The 25,807-nt window shown below is 36.0% G+C and overlaps 1 protein-coding gene across 2 annotated transcripts in view; it reads left to right on the top strand.

The window, feature by feature from the left end:
- The window catches only part of ulk4.L (unc-51 like kinase 4 L homeolog), a 230,495-nt gene that overhangs the window by 130,299 nt on the left and 74,389 nt on the right, over window positions 1-25,807 (top strand). For both annotated transcript variants that reach the window (XM_018267520.2, XM_018267518.2), the window contains exon 33: window positions 14,984-15,089. In XM_018267520.2, the coding sequence (XP_018123009.1) occupies window positions 14,984-15,089 (106 nt within the window). The remainder of the gene's footprint in view (window positions 1-14,983; window positions 15,090-25,807) is intronic.

The raw sequence follows: 25,807 nt of genomic DNA, 5'->3' as shown, positions 1-25,807 counted from the left end.
CATGGTTAGAGCTGCGTTTGGACACTGTCTCCCACTCCATCTTAATCAGGTCCCCCACCTCCTGATGTAGTGGAAAGGATTGTAACTTCCCCTTGGATTTAGGCAAGAAAGATGATGAAGTGGAAGGCTCCTCCTGCTGCAGGGTCAAGGAGGCTCTTACTGCTTTTATTAAAGGCTGAACTAGGGTGAAGTCAAAAGAGGAATGTTGAGCGTCCTCCTCTTCCGAGTCTGAAGACTGTAGAACCGAGGTTGCTAATGATTCGTGTTCATCCTCTGGCTCCATAGATATTACTGGAGGAAGCCTCCTTTCACCCGAAACAGCCTGAACTTCCTTAGCTACTGCCTCCTTAATCCATGCTATGATGTCAGCACTAGGACTAGTGGATTGACCAGCAGCAGCATTTAGGCATGACTGACAGAGCTTCTTCTCCGGAAGAGGCGCTTCAGAGCAACCCAAGCAACGAGGTTCCGTGACTTGAACATTCTCTTCCCTTGACATAGAGTGTTCCTTAGATCTCTCTCTTGATCTGGACGGTTTCATAACACTGTCGGAAAAAAAGGAAACCTCATTAGAAGTCCTTGGGAATAGCCAACATCCCACCATAGATTTAGCCTTCTAGCCCTCTGACCGTTTTTTTTTTTTTTTTTTTTTTTTTTTTTGTTTTGTTTTTTTTTTATACCTCAACCAGGGGTGCAGACTTTTTGGGGATGGCGGCTGGGACAACCCAGGGACTGGTAAGATCTGCCAAAAAAAAGGATACACCAATAAGGTCCCCATGAGCAGAATCTCAATTGCAGTCTCCTTCAAATAAGTCCCTCTACCTACCAGGAGCACAAGCACCAGAGGGCCGAGGCAGCGTGCAGCTAGAAGATCAATGGAGGAATCGAGCCCCCTCACTTCTGCTTTAATAGTCTTGATGCTCCCGCCCTCGATGGGAGCCAATCACAGACTCCTGTTTGTGCTATGCCCTGCCCCCGGGAAGAGTTAGCGCACAGGCACGGAAAACCTCTGTTCCGTGTATGATGCGGCCCCGGCGTCCTAGACCACGTGGCCGAACCCGGAAGTAGGAGCTCCGTCGCGCCTGCACTAATCTTCCCCCAACTGAAGCGGTGACTCCGCTACTAGCTTCCGCCATCCCCGCCTGCTCTCAAAATTATATCGGGCGAAGGAGACCCTGACATGGGCCGGACACTCTACCTTGTGCCATCTGTTTAATATTCTTTAAAAAGTTTTTTTCTGCCATATTTGTAGGATAAAATTTGCTTTTTAGTATAATTTTTCGTAAGGGTGCTTGGTTTAAATAGTGGTCTATTTTGATTGAGTTTGGAGCAGATTATTTTCTTGGTTTTACTTGGCAGAAAAGAAACTTTTAGATTTACATTTTTTTTTTAATTTACATGATATAACAGCACATTTTCTGGAGGACAGATATGACTTTTAAAATGTTTCTATGTAAAAATCCAGAGAATAAAAGATGCGCACAAGCTAAGCACATTTCAAACCTGGAAGGGGGCAAGAGAGTAGGTGGCAGCGGGCGTCCCCCTAGAGGGGAACACCAGACCCCTAGGATTATTAGGAAATTTAGTATGAAACTGACGTATAAGCCGATCAGCCCGAAAATCTGAGGTACCATCACACCAGAATAACCTTTGTTTCATTTAATTTTTTCCTTAAATATTTATTAGAAAATATGTAACTCTGACATATAACATGTTTTTAGATTATTGCCTTTTGAAATGCAGTACTTCAAAGCTTATATCGTATGTGCGATTTTGCTTTGATAGCTAATTCCTTTAAAGATATATTGAGAAAAAAATGTAATTCTCTCTTTTTGATCTATGTAAAATGCTTATTAACGGTTTCTGTTTTTTACAAAATCTCAGATTTTCCATCTAATATTTCATCTGTCCCAATTTAATGTGGTGCCATTCCTCAAAGGCTAGTGTACTATAAACAAATTAGAGTGACCTTTTTGAAAAGAAACTTAAAGAATATTTAAAAACATTTTAACTAACATAATTGAATTGGAGTAGTGTATAAAAGATAAGGTCTGCTATTCATTTAAGACTACCTTAACCGTTTACATTTCAATACCAATGTACTGCATTTTTCATAGCCTTTTCAAAATGTCTGTTATCCCCAGCATTGTTTGTTTTTTTAAATGTAGATATTAAATAGCAGCTTTTTTGGTTTCTAAGTAATTGACCTAAATATGCATTTCGTATTTGATTTATGCTTTGTAAGCATCAAACCTTGTACTTGTACCGTAATTTAGTGTCTCCATAAACCCTCACCACCCAGTCAGCTTTCCCAGACCACGAAACATACAATTATATAGATGTCCAGCTCTAAGCCTGAAAATAGACTTTCTTTTCTATTTCTGGAAAAACTTTGTTTTTGTTTCAGGTCTTAGCCAAGCATAAATTTGTAAATATAACCATTATGAAGGCCAGAATGTGAGTATGAACAGATCACAGTCATATTTGATAAGAAGTGTAAATCTTTGGTTTTGATTGTGCAGAGAGAAATGATTTCTCATATGATGGATTATCATTTTCATGTAGGTATTTTTGGACACCTTCACCTTGCTTATAACTAATAATAATTATGCAGTGTTATGCCACCAAAATCATTCCTATGTAGCTAAGTAATGCATGGCTGCACTAAACTTATATTTTCTATGCAAATTAATGTGTGACCCAGCCATACAGCAATAAATAAAAAATTGTTTATTATATACATTACAATTTAAATAATTGTGCTCCATTATTACATTTAAGTCCTCTATGGGGTTTAAATGAACTGGAGGAAAATCTTTTCTGTATTTTATCCATTGTAGTAATTGTAAAGTGTTAATTATTTACACACTAGTGTTGATAAATAACAGCTAAAAAGTAGAATACTAAGTAGTTTAATGAAAAGCATGCCATATGCATAAAATTAACATGAAAACCTTAACCACTGCATTATTCATGATGGGTACAATCAATGCATCTAAAAATAACCATCTGACTTTGATGTTCCATTAGATTAAAATTCATATCTCTGCTGATCATTGAAAGTTTAGAAAACATTACAACTCTTGTTTTTTTTAAGAACAAAAGAACAATTTGCTATTGCTGGAGCCTCTGTCATTCTGTGTCAATGGATGGATAATTTATATCATAGCAAAATCTTCCAGCCCACAAATCTTTTCTTTTTCTTATAATTTGGTATAATAACAAATAATGTGAATAAGATTTAGTATATACAGGTATGGGACCTGGGGTTTTTCAGATAACGGATCTTTCTATCATTTGTCTACTAGAAAATCATTTAAACATTAATTAAACCCAATAGGCTTGTTTTACCTTCAGTAAGGATTAATAATACCGTAGTTTGGATCTAATACAGGGTAATGTTTTTTTAATACAAAAAAAAGGGAAATACTTTTTTAAAATTATGAAAATTTGGATAAAATAGAGTCTATGGGAGATGCCTTCGATAACGGATTCCATACTTATATATTATAAATTTGAAATCTTGACAAATCTCCATGTTCTCATATTCTTTTCTATACTTTTTCAACTGTTTGTTCTTTTATTCTGTTAATTTGCAGTATCCTCTGTACATGCCATATGTATTTGGCACATCCTATGATTTTGCTTAACCAATGGCATTTCACCATGTGGTACCTGCGATAAAACCCACACCTTGAATCACTAAAAATCACTTATACTCAGGGTCTGCTGGAAGGGTGTCATAGGGATGAGCAACTGCAGCTTAAAGGGATACTGTCATGGGGAAAATTTTTTTTTTCAAAATGAATCAGTTAATAGTGCTGCTCCAGAAGAATTCTGCACTGTAATCCATTTCTCAAAAGAGCAAACAGATTTTTTTATATTCAATTTTGAAATCTGACATGGGGCTAGACATTTTGTCAATTTCCCAGCTGCCCCTGGTCATGTGACTTGTGCCTGCACGTTAGGAGAGAAATGCTTTCTGGCAGGATGCTGTTTTTCCTTCTCAATGTAACTGAATGTGTCTCAGTGGGACATGGGTTTTTACTATTGAGTGTTGTTCTTAGATCTACCAGGCAGCTGTTATCTTGTGTTAGCGAGCTGTTATCTGATTACCTTCCCATTGTTCTTTTGTTTGGCTGCTGGGGGAGAAAAGGGAGGGGGATGATGTCACTCCAACTTGCAGTACAGCAGTAAAGAGTGATTGAAGTTTATCAGAGCACAAGTCACATGACTTGGGGCAGCTGGGAAATTGACAATATGTCTAGCCCCATGTCAGATTTCAAAATTGAATATAAAAAAATCAGTTTGCTCTTTTGAGAAATGGATTTCAGTGCAGAATTCTGCTGGAGCAACACTATTAACTGATTCATTTTGAATTTTTTTTTTTTTTTCCCATGACAGTATCCCTTTAAGTATGTGCCCTATAATATGTCTGTTCTTACAGCCAGCAATTACAGCATCTCCTATATTGAGAAACGTACAAGTGTTTTTGGAATGTTCTCAGTCATTACTACTCCTGTACTGCAACAGTCTTTCCTCCAATACAGTGTTTACATTCAAGGCACGTTGGCTTCCCTGTTCGCATCTGGATAGGATAGCAGCATATTGCTAAAAGCAAAAAGCCTTGCAGTTTTGATCGATAACAGAGCCCGGAAAAGCACTGAAGGCCTGAATAAGATTCCCTCTCTTTCAACAGCACAAATAAAGTGGTGCAGAGAATGGAAGCCTAATGCAGTCCATTTAATGCAAAGCTCTCCGGGGAATGGATTGGAGATTATGCCTGCTGCCCTTCTTATTAAGACCATAGAACACAGGATGCAGACAGGGTGAATAGCATCTCCATATCAGACAGTGTAACTTGTGAGTGAAATTCTAATTAGACCTTAAAGATCTGAGATACAAATATAGGAACTCAATTTCCATCATTTTGAAATAATTATTTAGGCTGTAGGATGATTGGCCGGATGCAGATGACCTGTGTCCACCTATTAATCTCAGGGGGCATCATTGTGAAATCTGAGGCTTATTTTCTATAGATAGAGGCTCCTGCTGTATGTTATGTCAGGAGACACCAGGCAAATTGTAGGAAACAATTTACTGTTGTAGAAATTGAGTCAGAGTGTACTTAATAGCACATGATTATATTTAATTTTCTACCTATTCCAGTCATTATGGGTGCATTAAGCACACTGATACACTATTCAAGCTCCTCGCCAGTGAAGTTTGCTAGCTTACATCCATAGAAGTGAGCTAGAAATGTATTACATTTCTATTTATGCTTTTCATGTTTATTTGAATGTACTGTTTTTGCTCTAGTTTGTCTTCTCTTGGTAATAGTATCTATACATTTTTACTTTTTAAAAAGGGGAGATATGATAAATGGAATTGCTAATTACTGTAATGTAAATAATATGTAGTCCAACGCATGTGCAAAAGTATGATAACAAATACCCGTACATGCAAATTTGTGTAAAATTGGTTCTATTTTGTAAAAAAATATTAAAACATTGCTATAAAATTAAAGGAGCAGAAACTGTAAAATTGTTATTAGTAAATGATAATTCTATGGGTCACCCCCTAGATGCACTTTTTTGCTCTTCAGAATGGAAAATTTCATAGCCTGCTTTCAGTTCTCATATTAATAAGACAATGGTTGACTTTTTGTGAACTTTTAAAATTCATCAGAAGTGCAGTTACTGATATTCAAGTTTTTTTTACTATAAAATCAGATTTTTTTTGTGGGAAAAAATTTATAATACCCTGGGGATGGAAAAAGTCGAATCCAAAAATCCTTCTTTTCAGACCTACCGAGGTTGTATATACATCAATGGGAGAGGTCCCTATGCTATTTGGAAGTTTATGTGGTCAGCGCTTGAATTGGCATGAAAATCGGACTTTTTCTGGCAAAAATCCGAAAAGCCCTAAAAAAAATCTGACATCATACAATTAGTTTTTTTTTCACAATTTTATAGAGTTTTACCCAAATTCGATTAAATCATGCTTTTTTAATAATAAATAATGTAAAATCATGAATTCTAGTTTGCTCAGACTTTTTTAAATAAAATGTATCAGAAAAATTTGCATTTTGATTAATAACCCCCTTAGTCTTTATTTAGATAATGCTGACATACACTACAGTGCTGTACAGTCATTATACACCATTCACATCAATCCTTTTTTCGGGGAAGTTTACAATTTAAGGTCACTATCACAATAACACACTGTGGTCAAGTTTATCAGCAGCCAATTAATTTTTGTTTGTTTTTGGAATGTGGGAGAAAATCCACAAGGACATAGGGTGAACATATAAACTCCTTGTAGGTAGTGCCCTGACTGTAATTCAATAGTGACTCTGGCAATGTTAAACACACAACCATGGAGCTGCTCTTTTCATGTGTAAATGGTCATAAGACTTAAAGGGGACCTGTCACCCTAAAAAATTATTCCGAATCCTGTTTTTGATGTTAGTCAAGCAAAACAATAGAAAATATTTAAATCTTGTTTCTTTTAGTGTTGGAATTTACAATCCCGTAAAACAGGCAGGCACCATTTTATGGAAACTGTTACTAAGGCAAGCTAGATCATGCCAAAATCTTTTTTGTGCACCAAAATGGGGCACCCTGATGCCCATGCACTGGCTACAAAACTAAATGTTGGAGATGGAGAGGGAATGTGAGGAGTGCAGTGACAGCTAGGAATTACAGAATGGAAAGTGAAATGAATTGCCTGCCCCACCTCTATGCCTAAGGCAATATATAATGATTGACAGTTGAGAGATTTAAGCGAGTTTATAACCAATGTGGTTATTTTAATTTAAAAAATTGGGTTTAATGATTCATTTTAAAAGGACTTTTATTATACAGACTATCCGGTGTGGGTGAAAGGTCCCCTTTAACTAACTTTTTTTAATTTGTCTGCTCTCCTCATTTATACTGAGTGAACTAAATCAATTGGCAATCCCAAAATTCACCTTGGAAAGCAACCTTTGTATATGTCAAATTTTAGTTTCGATAATCTTCTACAATAATTAGTTATTTGCTTTTGGGAGAGCCTATAAATTAGTGAATTATAAAACAAACAAACTACAAATCCACAGGAATATTTTTTGCATTTGACCATTGCCGTATGTTGGGAAGACAAAGAAAGCTGCAAGGCAAAACTAATTTCATATGAATATATATGTATATATTAATTTATATATATATATATAATATATATATATATATATATATATATATATAATATATAAACTCCCAAGTCCCTATGATAGCAGACACAACATATTTTGTGTGAAATCGCAAAATTACAAAATTATATAATGAGTTTAATTGAATATAGCTACAGTTTAATTGTTCTAGTGTAGTTCAATAATGAACACAAATGGCAAGTTGCTATGGGGTTACTGCACTGGAGGAAATGTGTACCACTATTAGTAAGTAAAGTATTCCAATAGCAATATGTCACAATAGAATTTGCTGCATAAATTGTAATCTCTTTACTGTTTGAAAAAAAAACACAAAGCCTGTGTTAACATCATTTAGTTTTTAAATATATAGCTATTGTAAGAAGCGATCAGCTTAGCAATTCAGCATTTAAAGCTACTATCGGCTGTCTCAAAGCACAGGGCAATCGTTAATGTGCTTGAAAGTTATCTCTGTTACAGGCTTCTCTGTCAGCAATAAAAATGTCCTTGTGGTGTTAGCTGCGATTTACAGTACAGTGTTATCATTTAAAGTGGCCTTTTTTTTCAAGTAACTGTATGTACCTGACATTGTAGCTGCTTATGAAATGCAATCTTTAAACCATCCCCAAGACACTTCCTTTAGTTAAACAGACATAACCTGGTAAAATCCTAATTTATATTCTGTATTAAAGACCTTTGTGGATCTGTTTTGGCAGACCCATTTCCAACCTGTACCTGATTATCCCCATCCCAACCTGCATCTTTAAACCCACATTTCTTTCCTTATCAAGTTACACCCACCCCTGATGTGTCACATAAACCGCAAGTACAAAGTAAAGTATATTTTACTTTTTGTTTTGCTCAAATGGCTGCCTACAACTCACCCACCTGTATTTAAAGGGTACCTGCGGACCATCCGCACAGTTGGGACATGAAGGATATTCCAACCGAGTCCCAGAATACCTTTGTAGATACCAGACCCACTGCAGGAATCTGTATTAACCTTTTTGTAGTTGATATATGTAAATCGTTATGTACACTACCAATGTGTGCTTGTGTGTGATACTAAGTGGATACAGTAGGATCAACCTCATCCTCCTGATTTATGGCAGAAATATAGTCATACTCATTAATGCTAACGTTGCAGCTCACTACAGTCTTACACAACATTGCTACCATTAATATCTATTATACAGTTGGATGGAAAAGTATGGGCACCCCTGGCAAAATTACATATTTAATTACAGTAGTTTTGTAAGTAGTAGAGCAAGAGATGCAAATAATTTTGGAAAATACCACAGTTCTATTTTCACCCTTCGATTAATATAGTGCAGATGTCTGACAAGATAGCTTTAGACATTCGTGATAGTTTAGGGGGTCTTCCTGTACCCTCCTTGTACAAAAATACTTATATGTTCAAAAGATTTGTCGTTTCAACTGTGGAAATACTAATCTTTTTTGACACTAGTTTGTTACTTTCATGTAAAGTGTTCAGCAAGCAGAACTTAGTGACATTTGTCCTTGTTCTTTTGATTTTCAGTATCAAAGAGTGCAGATAAATAAAAATGTTAAATTAGTTTTTTCCCTTTGATAATCAGGAATTATATATCTTAAACAGTGAGAGGTAGAAAATCTGAGTAATGAGTGATGTTGCTTAGTATAGCAGCATTAAGTAGAATAATTAAGTTTAGAATACATGTTTGTACCTTTTGGTGTTTGAAAACCAAAAAAGTGTTTCTTTTGTCATCAACTCTTCTGAGCTGAACCCCTAGCTTGAACCAAACCTATTTAAAAGACATAAGGCATCTAATACCATATGTATATGATTTTGTATAACCCGTTTGTCAGAAAGCTCCGAATTACGGAAAGGCCATCTCCCATAGACTCCATTTTATCCAGTTAATCAAAATTTTTATAAATGATTTTCTTTTTCTCTTTAATAGACTGTACTAGTATGAAGATTTGGTTTTAATTAACGTTTAAATTATTTTTTAGTAGACTTAAGTTATGGAGATCCAAATTACAATAAGTAATTAAGTAATTATCTGGAAAACCCCAGGTCCCAAGCATTCTGGATAGCAGGTCCCATACCTGTACTTTACTATAATATACTAGTATTCAAAAGTTTGGAATCACACAGAAATGTGTTTTGCTAGAACCTTGCTAGAAGCATTTATTCTCTTAAATAGCATGAAATTGATTTGAAATTATTTTTAATTATATAAGATTAAGTTTTAACATTTTAATTGTTCTATTAATCAAGCTGTACATTATAATCTCCAGTTACAGCCATTTTAGTTTTGCAGACTCTTGGCAGTCTAATTTTCAGTTTAGGCAATATTAAAGGAAAAATGTCAACTCATGACCATGACTAGATCTTGACAAAGGTGCAACTGGCTTGAGATATATTTTCCTCTGACTGTGAAGCTCTGACCACGAGATTTCTACAAAGATAAAGTCTAGTGATTGTGTCAGCAGTCCATCAAATACACTACTCTTTCTTTGAATCATTGAATCATTGACTTGCAGTGTTAGTGTAGATACATATGATGGATATCATGGCTAGAACATATTCATATGCAGAGTATGACTTGAGTCAGACTGTTGTAGAGGTTCTTGTATGAGAGATACATTTGATAGGAAGATATTTAAGGGACTGATTTTTTGGGAATCTGTTGCCTAGAGATGAAAAAGGTGAGTATTTTATTCTCCAATGGATGTTAATTTTTAATTAATTCCAGGGCCTGAAGCCTCCTTGTTCACACCTTGAAGGGTCTTGATCATCAAAATGAGTGCTTGGGGAGATCTTGGGAGTGCACATTTCCATATATGCCTCCTATTTACATAGACATGCTTTGTACAGAACTGCTGTACAGATTCGAATGAAAAATACTTCGAATTTCGAAGTATTTTTTGGGTACTTCGACCATCGAATGGGCTACTTCGACCTTCGACTACGACCTTCGACTTCGATTCGAACGATTCGAACGAAAAATCGTTCGACTATTCGACCATTCGATAGTCGAAGTACTTTCCCTTTAAAAAAAACTTCGACCCCCTACTTCGGCAGATAAAACCTACCGAAGTCAATGTTAGCCTATGGGGAAGGTCCCCATAGGCTTGCTAAACTTTTTTTGATCGAAGGATTTTCCTTAGATCGTTGGATTAAAATCCTTCGAATCGTTAGATTCGAAGGATTTAATCATTCGATCGAACGAAAAATCCTTCGATCGATCGAACGAACGTTTAGCGCTAAATCCTTCGACTTCGATATTCGAAGTCGAAGGATTTCAATTCGAGGGTTGAATTTCGAAGTATTTTTTACTTCGAAATTCGACCCTTAGTGAATCTGCCCCTAAATATAAAAGCATTTACAGAATGTGTTCTCTCTCTTTCAAAACAATCGAATTTCACTCTTCAGTCGTGTTTCTGTGCTGTGCCATTGGTGTTTCATTGCTGTCCTGCTTAAACACTGAAGCAATTAGTTTTGAGAAGGCTGATTTTTCAGGGTCCAGTGCTTCCATGCCTTTCATTTGCAAAAGCTGTACATTTTAATGAAGTTGTTTCATCTATGTTGCCAAACTCCAGAATTTTGCTGGCTCAGTTCTAATTATCTCAGTTGGTGTTTGCTATTTTGTATTAAGACTGTCAAGCATACTGTTCATTAAGTGCCCAAGAACTGATTTGTGCCACCTCACCCAAAAGGAAGATCCAATTTGCTTTTTGATTAATCTAATACTTTCTTGCTAAACCAGAAATATTTTGTACCTAACTATCAGTTGGTTCGTATAGTAGACTTTGTAATTGTGGCAGCCATTTACTGGAGAATGTGTTTTTCTTAGTTCTGGGAAAAAAACATTTTCAAAGAGGAAATAATAACGTTGAACAATGTTTTATTGCCTCTGGAAATATAAATGATATCACAATTCTTTTCTATAGCAAAACAAGGACCAGATACCTTGGTGAACTCAGTACAGGCATTGGATCTGTTATCTGTAAACCAATTATACAGAAAGTTCCAAATTACGGAAATGTTGTCTCCCATAGACTCCATTATAATCAAATTTTAAAGAATTATTTCCTTTTTCTCTGTAATAATAAAACAGTAGCTTGTACTTGATCCAAACTAAGATATACTTAATCCTTATTGGAAGCAAAACCAGCCTATTGGCTTCATTTAAAGGACACCTGTTAGGTAAAAATGTTATCCCCCAACCAAAAGTGCAGGCTAATATAGCACGCATTCCGGTTGGGGATAACAGTAGTTATAGTAGTGTAGCACTGGCAGGGGGCATTTAAAAAAAAAAAAAAACTACTGTTATCTACTACTGGAATGCAGGCTCTATTAGCCCACACCTTTGGTTGGGAAAAACATTTTTACCCAACAGGTGCCCTTTAATGTTTACAAGATTTTCTAGTAGTCTTAAGGTGTCAAGATCCAAATTATGGAAATACCTGTCAGCCTGTAAATCCTAGGTCCCGAGTATTCTGGATAACAGGTCCCATACCTGTACTGTAAACAAATGGCCACATATTGCAGGTATGGCACCTAGGCCAATTGGCTATATCATTTATGATTTTTGTGATTTCTTGATATCAAAGTAGTGTATGTTGTATACATTAGTCAATATTATATTATAAAACATTTCCAAAAACCCAATCATCTCAAACATACAATATTATACAGATAAATGCCAACATAAAGGTACATTTGAATAACTGTACAATTCAGTAGTAGTGGAATCAGATGCTTACAACAGTTGTAGTTCCTAAATTAAGCTGTTCATTTTCAGTCATGGTTGCCTTTTAAAATGCTTATTCTACACAATCTTTTGCACTGGTTTGTAACCACTACCAGATATTAGAAAGCATTGGCACTGGTTATAGAATAATGTATGAAGAGATAATATGATTAAAGTGAAGGTGAATAAGCAAAGGTATTGATAATAGTTATGTGCCAGTCGACTAAAATTCGACCCGCACTCGGCCCTATTCCGATCTGGCAGGCAATATAAATTAATACTAAAAAGGGGGTGGATGAGTAGAGAGCCATGACATTAATACTACATTCTCATCCCAGCGATGAAGTGACAGCATCTTAACTGAATACCTTGCTTATATATGGGAAGTGTGTTATGTACCAGCATTTAGACATTAACTTGGAACAGACCCTGTACCAATCTATCAATCGCAATGACACCTGTCACTTGAGCTGCAATGTATAGGTCACAAGCCGCTTGTAGATTTTTGATTTCAGCCACACTCCCGTGCCTTATGAGGACTAAGGGCCCCCATGTGTTAGAAGGCTCCTATTCCTCTCTCTTATTTTTCTGTTTGCTTACAGGAGGCAAGATGAAAAACTGCATGTAGCTCACCTCTGCATTTCCTGTTTCATGTCCTTAACTCTTAGAGGCAAAGTCACTAACCTCCGAAAATTCACCAACAACAGCTTCGCTCACATCGCAACACTTCGCCAGGCGTATTTTGGCCAGGAAAACGCTAATTCACTAAAATCCGAAGTTGCATCTAGGGCGCCGAACGCTGGCGAAGTAGTGCTAGCATTACTGCGGCAAGCGAAGCTAAGTTGCGCTAGCGTTGCCTAATTTGCATACGGTGGGAAGTTAAAGTTCAATGGACGTATATGTTGCAGCCAATACATTACACGACACAAGCCCGGGAAACCTTAATAAAACAAAATAGAGGTGTTATATTGCCCTACACATGATCCCACTGTATAGTTTATGTGCCATACGTTAGGAAATGTAGGGGGGGAAGCCGAGTACTCCAGAAAAAAATTACGATCTTTTGCAGTCTATAACCCTGAAAAATGAGTCGCCAGCGTTTTTTCAGACTTAGAAAATTTGTCAACTATTTTTTGAGGAAGTCCTATCTACTCTATTGCACTTTGCCTGGTCTGAGGTGGCGAAGGCAAGTCTGGCGCAACAAGTAACGTTTAGTAAAATCCGCATCTTAGTGAATCTGCATAGTTACGTCCATTCGCCAGAGCGCAACTTCACCAGGCATAAGGGATCAAATTACCACTAGAGACTATCAACTTCGCTAGCGAAGTTACGACAGCGACCGTAAATCGGCGAAGTAACAAAATGATGTCACGCTGGCAAATTTTCACTAACGTTAGTCACTTCACAATCTGCCCCATATTGTTCTGTGAGTCCTGTGAGAAACAGCTGTTTACTTCCTTTGTCCAACTTAATGCAAAAGGAGAATAATATCCAGCTATGTGAGCAATGAGCATGCCTGAAAAGTAATTATGCTGGAGAGCAGATAGCACTGATACAGACAGAAAGCAATAGAGAATTCCAAGGTGAGCTACACACAGGTTTTTCTTGCTCTGTCCCTCGAGTGGTAATTCAGAGTACGTTTTCAGAGGGTGGGACTGACTTTGCATCTACTAAACAGGTAGTCGTTCTTTTGCTTTACCCTCATCTATATTACAGGCCAGATAGAAATCTGTTGAAACAATAATATGGTGATCTAACTCTCCCTGTGATTGTAAAGGTTCACCTTTAAGTTAACTTTTAGTATGTTATAGAATGGCCAATTCTAAGCAAATGTTCACTTGGTTTTTATTATTTATTTGTTTATAGTTTTTGATTTGTTTGCCTTCTTCTTCTAACTCTTTGTAGCTATCAAATATACTAAAAATACAAGCTCTGTAAGGCTACAAATGTATTGTTATTGGCCATTTTTATTACGCATTCAGGCCCTCTCTTATTATTATTCCAGTCTCTTTTTCAAACCAATGCATGGTTGCTAAGGTAATTGGGACCCTAGCAACCGGATTGCTGAAATTGCAAACTGGAGAGCTGCCGCATAAAAAGCTAAATAACTCAAAAACCACGAATGCAAACAAAATGAAAACCAATTGCAAATTATGTCAGAATATCACTATCTACAGCATACTTAAAGTTGACTCAAAGGTGAACAACCCCTCAAAGGTGAACATTTGGAATTAATGTAAAATTTTAAGTTCCTTAAAATGTAATTTCTTTTCGGTTTTTGGGTTGACTGAAGGCTGATTCAGCTAGGTAGGTGGTTATGATTTTAAATTGTTTCTCTACTGGACTAGCAACTAGGATTGTCTGATCATTATGAAAAGAGGGCAGCAAGGAGTTCAAGCACACAATACATTTTGCGTATCGAGTAAATTCTTGATACATACTGACTATGAATTTATACCTTCATATAACTTGTCTTTCGAATTGTAGTTTCTTGTAAGTACTGAAATACCATGCCTACATTTCAGTTTTTTTAACACAATATAATTACAAGGAATGATGTAAAATGCATACTTACAGAAATATTGGAATTCAACTATGCATTTGTCTTATTTGACAAATCAATGGCACTGTCAAAAGGAGCTCTGAATTTGTCATTCATCATACCAAGAAAAATCATCTATCTATGATGATTACCTTTAACACATAATGTTTTATTGCATTCGCTTTGTGGTCTTAAGACACGAATAAAAAATATTGTCATTTTTGACTCTATACATAAATCTCTCTTCTAACCTGCAACAGAAATAATTAGATCCGCTGGTGGCAGCACCATAAACGGCTCATTTATCATCTTCGGGTAGAAAATGTTTCTGAAAGCGCTGTTATGAACAAGACAGGCTTCTAATATATATGGCAGGGGGATGCATGATGTCCAATCATACTGCAGCCAAGCTAAACATGAGTGTAAAGCTCTCTGTAGCAGTAATCACGAATTAAACATTTTGACAAAGGCCGAAAGTGCTCGCTTGTCATTGTGCGCTTTTGTCTATTACAGGAACATCAAGACAATGTAATCGGTAATGTGATCCAGAGTGGGATTCAGGTACTATACAACATGGTTGCCAAAAAAGACACAAACATGAAGCTTCTTTATGAACATGGTAAGAGTTTACATCTGTCATAACTGTCTTTCATCCAGTAGCAATCAGAGGTTCCCAGGACCTCTTATGTAACATTATGAAAAATGGGTCACTTTAAAACCTACACACGAATATAAAGATAATTTGCAGAGATTTGAAATTGCTACTTTCTCTCTATCTCTATGTATGTATGTATGTATGTATGTATGTATGTATATATATATATATATATATATATATGTATGTATATGTATATATATATATATATATATATATATATATATATATATATATATATATATATATATATATATATATATATATATAGGTGTGTTTTGGTGTTCCATAGGTATTGAGCTTGCCTTATGGTATAATATAAAATTGCTGATAATGGTTGAGAGCATTTTGATTGCTGGAGCTCTCTGTAAGCATTGAATGAAGGTAATCTTAATTACTGTTTCCTCAAGGGAATAATTAGATTTCCTTGTTGGGTCAGCTGTATGCCTTCATCAGTTTCAACTAAATGTTAAAGGGGAACCTGTACAGCCCCGCTTCTGACCTGTATGTTCCCCATATGTGATTTTAAAAGACAGAACTGCACCATTATGTTGTCTAATGTGTATAAGAAACGGATCCGCACACACACTGATTAATGCTGATTAAAGTCGGGGAATATCCCCTGGTGGCTGAATAAAAGGGGATATTCCCCGACTGCATTAATCAGTGTGTGTGCGGATCCGTTTCTTATACACATTGGTTGCTAAGGGACCCGGCCGGGTCAACAGAAGGAACGCACCACCAACTGCAGGATTGGTGAACTACAGGTGTGCGGTAGGAGAATTACATTGCCATTATGTTGTCTACCATTTTCAGAGTCTTGCTCCCTGAAGCTGATCAAGAGGAGCACCATATTCACTGGAAACTAATCTGATCCTGCCTTAGCTGTAGGGATATGGGAGCTAGGTTCCCTTCCCTTTAACAAGGAAAGGTTCTGCCTGTCCCTCCACACATGCACACATATACACATATAGCACAATCATTTTGAAAAACATATATATACTGCAAAAAGATTGAGGTATATATAATACAACCCAGTTGATTGAAAAATCAGTGTATCTAAGCAGTGCAGTAGCTTAGGAATTTGTAATGATAATGGAATAAAAAGTTTCAAGTGTAAACTTACAGTTTTGACTTTGTAAATAGAACAGACAGCACAGTTCATGCAGTCTGTTTGGTACAACATTGAAGTAAAAGGTCGCAATTACCATGTTTTTTTTCACAAAATGCACTGCTTTCCCCCAGAATTCCAGCATCATTGTAAACACAAATGGGTGATTTTCTTGAAGCAATTGTGCTGTGCCTATTACAGTTGTGCCTAAATCGCCAAAATGGATGCAACTGCAGGTTTCCTTTGTAATGAATCATGGCTTAATTTCCGTTGTTTGCCTAGCAGGTGATGTCTGTGCCTGATTCTTTTGGTGCAAGTGTGCTGTGCCTATTGACACAAAGGAAATCCTGGAGTTGCTATCTGGTTGCTATCTGGTCAGAAGCTTGCAGTAGCTCCAGGATTGTCCTTTTGTCAATAGGCCCAGGAGCACCTAATTTGGAACAGAAGGTAAGAAGGACTGAGTGGCGGTATATAGAATATGTCATCTGGCATTTTTTCTAAACATTTTTTTTTTTAATAAGTGTTTGTAAAGGATTTTTTTTTACATTTGTTAGCAATATTATGTGTATATTTTGTTGACATTATACTTCCTATCTTATCTAAATGATTAACCAGCAAGGAGTGGCACTGAAACGAGTTATGTATTTGTGCCTGCAGTAGTTTGCGGTTACAGCTAACCCCCCTGATGTTTTTTCTGACCTTTACATACATTCACAATGGTGAAATTACAAGGCAGTACCCTAGTGTGGACTTTGTATATTCCATATTATGGTATATTTACTTCCATTCAAAAGTTACTTACCATGCTCTTTGCTCAGAGCATCTATTATCAAATATTATATATTATATATATCACTTCTTCTAGGCATTCATGCTGTGCAATAAGGGTAGAAAGAATAGTTTTTCAGCTGGAACCTCCCTCAAAAAAATAATAAACTGCTAGACTGTTTTAAATATCCTGACTAGAGACTATACGTATTCATAGTGGAACTTCAGTAAGACAAAATGTGTAATGATATATAGAAAGTGACAGCTTTTATCAAGTTAACCTTATTATATTTATACAGTATTTTTCATGTCAGTTACAGTGCTAATGTCCCCGTAGACATTCAAAATGATACATGATGATAGCTGTAAAACTGCAGTTTGAAACTTCCTAGCTATAACCATTCACAGTAAGTGCATAAAGCGAATAGTTTGTCACTATCAACTGATATTGTAGTTTAAATATTGTTAATACTTGCCTCTTATTTTATTTATATATATATATATATATATATATATATATATATATATATATATATATATATATATATATATATATTATATATATTCAGGAGAATACAGAACAAACAACCAGAGACCACCTACAGAACAAACAACCAGAGACCGCATGGTCCCACAAAATTCTGTGGGACCATGTGGTCTCTGGTTGTTTGTTCTGTATTCTCCTGACGAAGATCCCTGTGGGGGATCGAAACATTGAGTCTCCAATAAAGTATCACATTTGTTAAAGGAAAACTATACCCCCCAAACAATGTAGGTCTCTATAAAAAGATATTGCATAAAACAGCTCATATGTAAAATCCTGCTTCATGTAAATAAACCATTTTCATAATAATATACTTTTCTAGTAGTATGTGCCATTGGGTAATCATAAATAGAAAAATTGCCATTTTAAAAAATAAGGGCCGCCCCCTGGGATCGTAGGATTCACTGTACTCACAAACATACCAACAAACCATACATGTTAGGTCACATGAGCCAATTAACAGACAGAGTTGTGTCTTTTGCTTCCACACTTCTTCCTGTTACAGTTAGAGTTAGAGTATTTCTGGTCAGGTGATCTCTGAGGCAGCACACAGACCATCACGAAATGGTGGCTCAAGGCAAGAGATGTAAAAGGGCAATATTTACTTAAATATATATTCCAGTTTGGTTAGATTCTTTAATATGCCACTTAATATGATATGAACTATCTGTTGCTTAAGTGTTCATTTTGGGGGTATAGTTTTCCTTTAAGCTTCGGAGGAGTCCCGTGTCGCTATTCCTGAAAAAAATAATAATATATATATATATATATATATATATATATATATATATATATATATATATATATATATATATATATAAAACTAGCAAATCCCGTGGATTATATATATATATATATATATATATATATATATATATATATATATATATAATATATATAAACCAGAAAATCCTGTGGATTTTATATATATATATATATATATATATATATATATATATATATATATATTCAGTAGTTGCAATACGTTGGCAGAGAGGGAATAGGAATATCATGCCCAGAAATTTCTCTTCCTTCTTTGTCACTACTACAGATATATCCAATGATTCATTTTAGTTTTAGTTCAATATTTGTTTAATTAATCTTGCACTTTAATTTAACTGGGTGCAAATACATGATTTAACATTGAATGCAGGTTCACAGAGGAGACTATAAAAGCACTGCTGCTCAGATACTTAAAAAAAACGTTCTGCTAAAATATAAAATTAATCTGTGCTAGCAAGGTAACTTTAATTAAAGGGTTGCATAATCATTTGAAATAATTTTGACATCAAACTATTTTACTGGTTGGAACCCCAGATCATTTAGTACTGTATTGTGAATTGGTTATGGCCAAGGTGAGAACTAAATGCCTCTCTATGGGCTAAGGCCCATGAAAGAAAACCTTAAAGTAGAATGATATTCTTGAAATTCTTTCCCATATGTGTCATTTTGCTATAAATGCAAAGGTGGTAGTATGTGCAGTTCTTGCAAATCACTGTGGCTGTGCATCAGTTACTGATCACCTTTAGGCTGGTGTCCTATATACAGTATATGTGTATGTGTATATATATATATATATATATATATATATATATATATATATATATATATATATACTGCAGCGTCATACCGGCACTCACGAAAAAGGTAATTAATTGCCTGGGTGCAAGTATTAATGGAACAATTAATGGAACAATCAATTAATTGAAAATACCACACCCACAGGACTTAAAAATGTTTCATAATTTATTACACTTTTAGCGGTATTCTCAATTAATTGATTTAGAGGGCTTAATGAAATGTTATGCTACTTATAATTGAGTGCTACTGGTAACGTTGATCACAAAGGACTAATGACTTTGGAGTATAAACAGTCTATAGAAGGTTTTTTATGAGCAATGCAGATTTAATAATAATAAGATCAACTGATTGAACATAATTATAGTATCTAAATGCTTAAAGCTACATATATTGATTAATTTCGATTAACTATGTTGGTTCGAAAGGTAACTTATATTATTCTGGTATACAGATTTCCATTCATGATGTTTTTAGATATTTACACTTAACATTTGCTGCCGTGAGTGCTTTCATGGACTACTCTCTCTTCATGGGCAGCTCTCTGGTTTGCAATTTCAGCTGTCTGGTTTCTAGGGTGCAAATTACCTTAGCAACCATATATTGATTTGAAATCTGAATAAGAGACTTGAAATTGAATAGGAGAGGGTCAGAATAGAAAGATGTGGAATAGCAAGTAGCTGTAACAATACATTTGTAGCCTTACAGTGCTTTTGTTTTTTAGATGGGGGTCAGCTGGAAAGTGTAAACAAATGATATAATATAAATCATGAAAATCAATTGCAAAGTTGCTAAGAATTGGACATTTTGTAACATACTAAAAGTTGCCTTTAAAATTAACCACCTCTTTAAGGGCTGGAGCACAAAACATTAAATATATATATATATAGTGGTCTGCCAATGAGTCTCTGTAGGTCCCTATTAAGATCAGATTTTTGACCAGGTGGCCCAGAGTGACCTTGCCAAATGAGTGGCTCTTGCCATGAATGCCCAGTTTAAGTGTTACCCAAATGATACATAGCCCCATACTTATCCAGAAGTGCAGTCATGAACAGTTTTAGCAGCACATAATGATATACTCCGTATAAAAGCAATCAGAGGCACTCTCTACAACTAGGCTCCAGTGGGATCCACATCAATAAGTTAACGACTCAGGAGGAGCTGATAAGGCAGATTTTATTGGCTGAAGTATGTTCATCCTTATTTTCAATTGAATAATAAAAAATAAAGGAGCCATGTGACAGGGTCTGCAGTGAGAAAATGGCTTCCCAGGGAGGGCTAAAAGTACAAACCAAGCCAGTAATACTTGGAAAAAATAAACACATATTTATTCAGCTTTAAGTAGTCCTATTACACTAATCCAGAGAGAAAATAGATGTGCTGGCTTTTTCACATCTGTCATGGTATATTTCTTTCCAGAGCTCCTTTTTTTCCTTCTTCTAATTCATCACTGTCAGGTGCTACATATGTATCTGTAGTACCCAGTCACAAATGGAGTTCACCATGGATGTGAGTATTCAGAATATCTCCATACTGATACACATTCTATTTTAACTGTGGTTTCCATTTATTTTTAAGTGGGCGGTGCTGAAAAGTGTTTTCCACAGTGCATGGGACTTTATTCTTTATGTGACAGGGAACACATTTGGCAGGTGTATACTCTGCAACATCACAATCTACAGCAGAGTGCTATGTGTTCAGGGAATAATTATGTGTTGGGCAGATTCATTGGATGCTTTTTAGAAAGTGAGAAAATACTGAAATGAACCTGGATGATTCACAGACTGATGCAATTGCCTTCTTATAGTCAGGAAGGATTTGTTCGCCCTCGTAAATAAATTGGAGGCGCTTCAAATGGTGATTTTTTTAAAAAATGTTTTGCCTTCTTCTGTGTCCTGTATGGAGCCATGGAGTCAGGGCAACCTAGGTCGGTGGCATTCCGCCTTTTTACTGTGCACACACAATGATGAGAGACTAGGAGTAGGCAGGTAGTTGAGCACCTTTGCGCCCTGGATGGATTCTTGTCTTTTCAACCACATCTGCCACAGGTATGGGACCTGTTATCCAGAATGCTCAGGATCTGGGGTTTTCTGGATAAGGGATGTTTCCATAATTTGATTATCCCTACTTTTATGTCTCCTAAAAAATCATTTAAACATAAAATAAACCCAGTGGGATTGTTTTGCTTCCAACAAGGATTAATTATATCTTAGTACAAGCTACTGTTTCATTACTACAAGGAAAAGGGAAATCATTTTAAAAATATTTCATGATTACCACATAACGGATCCTATACCTGTATATTATTATATTTATCTGGCCAATGATTTATTTTCAAAAGTTTGAAAAGAGAGAGAATGCAGAGTACATTCATGGGACCTGTAAGCCAATATTTGTAACAGTGGCTAGCACTAAGGCTCCTCATGGAAAAGGCCACTAATTGATAATGGCGTTTTTTACTAGTTGCCAAAAGCAAGGCAGCTATTACTTCATAATCACCATCATTTATTTATATAGTGTCAGCAAGTTTTGCTGCGGTGTAGATTATTTTATAAAAAGCGGGTGTTTTACAGTAAATTAACAGACAAGGGTTAAAGCATAAATATGGGATCTTCGGGCCCCACAAAACTTACCATCGAAAGGGTGTGTCAATCAATTCTGCTTGCATAGATTAGTGTTAAGGTATGACAATTCACATGTGGACTCTACTGCCCTTTATTTTTGTTGTCTCTGCATTGCATAATATAATAATGATTTATTGTTTAGTATCCGTTGTCATAACATAAATCTAAACATGGCATTCAAAGGAACAGTTCAGTGTAAAAATAAAAACTGGGTAAATAGATTTCAAAACACATTTGTTCGAATAGACAAATACAAGAGTCCTCTGCATTCAACCCATAATCAATATATTTAAGACATATGGGATGACGTTGACGTAGTTGGCCAGCTTAAATATATTGCAATATATGGACAAACAATCCCTGTTTTGTTTAAAGAGAAAGGCATTTTTCAGTAGCAGTATGCACAAAATGTCTCTGTCTTAAATATATTGATAATGGGTTGAGTGCAGAGGACTCTTGTATTTGTCTATATGTATTTTGTGGTCACAGCCTCATTGCACCCCCGCCTAATGGTTTTAAAAATTAGTGGTGAGCACAACTTTCCCAGATTTGATGAATGTACGGTATGATGACGTTAAAGGAATTGTTCAGTATAAAATAAAAACTGGGGAAATGGCAGGCTGTTCAAAATAAAAAAAAAATTCTACTTCTATTTAGTTAGCCAAAAATGTAATCTACAAAGGCTGTAGTGGCTGGATGTGTAACAGAACACACCTTCCTGCTTTGCTGCTCTCTAACTCTGAGTTAGTCAGCGACTTGAAGGGGGGCCACATGGAAGATAACTGTTCAGTGAGTTTGCAATTGATCCTCAGCATTCAGTTCAGATTCAAAAGCAAATAGTTATGACCAGGGGCGATCCTGGTAATTTTGCCGCCTGAGGCGACCTTCCCCACCCCTCTCCACGGCACTCACCTCTTCAGTGCCCGAGGAGGTCGGGGGCGATCCACGTTGCACCAGAGGGGTCGGGGGTGGTCCACGTCGCTAGTGCAGAGAACGCGATTGCGCTCTCTGCACTAAAAGAGCCGAATTTCCGGGTTGAAAAGCGGAAATTTGGCTCTTAGTTACTAGGAGAGCCATTGTTGCTGCCCCTGGCAAACAGGGGGGCGCTGCCGCCTGAGGCGAGTGCCTCAACTCCCCTCATTGGTGGAGCGCCCCTGGTTATGACCCAGTGGAAACCAAGAGTGTTCTGGCTATTATGTTAGACATCCAGTCTTTCCAGCCTTTATACATTACATTTTTGGCTAATTAACTATATTAGAAACATTTTTTATTTTGCACAGCTGTTCTTTTTACCCAGTTTTTATTTTTATACTGAACAGTTCCTTTAACGTCATCATACTGTACATTCAAAAAAATGTGCTTTGAAAAACTAAATTATAGAAATCTTATGTTTATATCAAATTGCATAAACCATATCTTCCACATCTTTATTTCAGTGCCAGTATCTGGTTGCCAGGTCCAATTTACCCTAGCAAAGGGGCAATAATTTGAATGAAAGATGATATGGAGAGGGCCCGAATAAAAAGATATGTATTAAAAAGTAACAATACAATTTTAGCCTCACAGAGCAGTAGTTTTGTTTGCTACTGAGGTCAGAGACACTAATTTTAGAGCTGGAAAGAGGCAGAAGAGGAAGGCAATTAATTGCAAAACTACAGTATAAGAAATAAAGTAAAGGTTAACTAGCCCTTTTACATTTTGCTGTGTTGTGTTGTTGGGGGTTTCTGGATAAGGAGTATTTTTATAATTCATACCTCAAGTCTACTACGGAAAATTTAAAAAAAATATTTAAATAAATGAAACCCTATAGGATTGTTTTGCCTCCACTAAGGATTAATTATTATTATTATTACATAGAAAAATAGAATCATTATTAAATATTTCAATTATTTTATTGAAATGCATTCTATGGAAGAAGGCCCATAACTCAGAGCTTTCTGATTTTGACAGGTTTCTGGATAATGGATCCAGACATGTGCTAACTGTGAAAAGTGCTATATATGCTAAAATGCGGAATTCTCATTTCAGTTTTTCAAAACAATATTCCCTATACTTGTCAAATGTAAAACTCAGTGCCTTATATCACTATAGGACAGGCCAAAAACAGTAAAGTTTATGCATACTCACTAGCTGGAACAAACCTTATTATGAATGAAGTGGTTTTAATCTGTAACTAATTAAACACGCCACACCCACACACTTCCCTTTGGCTGTACTACAAAAGTCTCTGAACACTGGAAGTAAATAACCAGATAAAAGCATCTACACATAAAATGTTTTTATGGATAAGGGATTGATAAATGTTTATTACAAGGATTCACTGCTTAGCACGTTTTCCCTGCCAGCTGTTTGATGTTTTATACTGACTGATCTTTCTTTGTTTTATCTGTTATTGGAAACTTTTGTTAGCCAGATCCCAATGATGTGAGCAAGCGTGTCCTTTTTATGTCCAGGTGTACTGGAAGGACATTTTTTTTCCCTACTGAAAACCTGCCAGAAAATGAGCAATATATTTTCTGCAGTTCCTTTTGAGAGCAATGGGCATATTAGGTTAATCCAAAAATTCCACTTCCCTTGGAACTAGAAGCTTTCACCCTCTCAGAATTTGAGAGTGCATGATTAAAAGCACTGATTGGCCCAGTTTGGATTGCGTGACATTTTGGGAACAATAATAGCAGTGGGAGCTTTTTACTTGTTTACAACCAAGTATTATATTTATTGTATTTGTATAAGTAACATGATTAATGTAGAATTGATATTATTATTTAGTATTTTATCCAGTGTTCCTTCTAAACATGATACCAGCAAACAACAAATTGTGAATTGCACAGAAAAAGTAGCAAGCACACACAAGGTCAGGACTTCATACACAGTTTAACAAAAGTGTTCACAAAGGAAAATTGTGCTCATTTACTGGCACAACCAGCAACTAGTTTTACTACCTACTACCAGTTAGAATATTAAAGCAATGATCTGATTGAATGTAATGTTCAACTACACTGGTGCACTGGAGCATTTGTTGTTGCTCAGTGTTTGGGCACACAGCTTATCAAAAGATCAGAAAAAATTACAGATAGAGTTGCCATCTTTTGGCCTGCATTACACTGGCCTTTGGGTCAGGGGGCAATGATGACAGCACTTTGGGGAGGAGTGGTGATGGAATGGAATAAATGGGCATATGGGATGGAGAAATGGGTGAGCAGGGGTATAAATGGAGCAGAGGCAGGCCTGTTTGTGAAAGGAAAGGGAGGGATTTATTTTAAATTTGTAATACTGTCTCTGGCCCTAGCTGGTGATTTACCAGCTAATCCAGTCAAATACCATCTCAATGGAAACCATAATTAAATAACAGATTAAGCCTTGTTTTAAAGAGTTATTAGTCTAGATTAAAATGCATCATAAACTATGAATATATTAATAGAATCTATTATCCCGAATGCATGCGACATGGGGTTTTCCAGATTAGGGATCTTTCTGTAATTTGGATCACCATACCATAAATCTGCCTTAACATTTAAACGTTAAATAAACTCAACAGGATTGTTTTGCCACCAGTATGCGTTTGCTGGGTTACCATCAAGTAAAAAATACTGTCTATTACAGTATTGCATCTTTATCAATCTGCTTACTTACTGGCAGTATTCTGGATGCAGTTCTTTAAATATATTCATAGTAGTTCTTATTTTCTGCAAAAATGAAGTAAAATAGAATTATGCATTTCTTATCACTATCAAGGTGTGAGTGCAGGCACACAGCCATGTTACTGACTTGTCATACTCTACAAGTTCAATTATGAGCCCATGATGGCCTTATAGCACCTCAATCTATTATTCCAACAGCACTAGGCTAAATGCAATCCATAATCTGAGAAATGCTGTATACTCAACCTAACCACACAGTTGAAATTAAACTCAGGACCCCCACGCTGCATATATGTATTCCAATGAACTGACAACAATCAAACAAAATGCTGATCAATAAATCATAAAGTAGCAATCAGTCAAAACAAATCAATCAGAAACAGTTATCAGACATGACACAATTACACTGGATGACA

This window comes from Xenopus laevis, chromosome 6L (assembly GCF_017654675.1).
Source record: "Xenopus laevis strain J_2021 chromosome 6L, Xenopus_laevis_v10.1, whole genome shotgun sequence".
Classification (NCBI taxonomy): Eukaryota; Metazoa; Chordata; class Amphibia; order Anura; family Pipidae; genus Xenopus; species Xenopus laevis.
The sequence above is the reverse complement of the archived record's forward strand: the minus strand, read 5'-3'. Positions and strand labels throughout refer to the sequence as shown.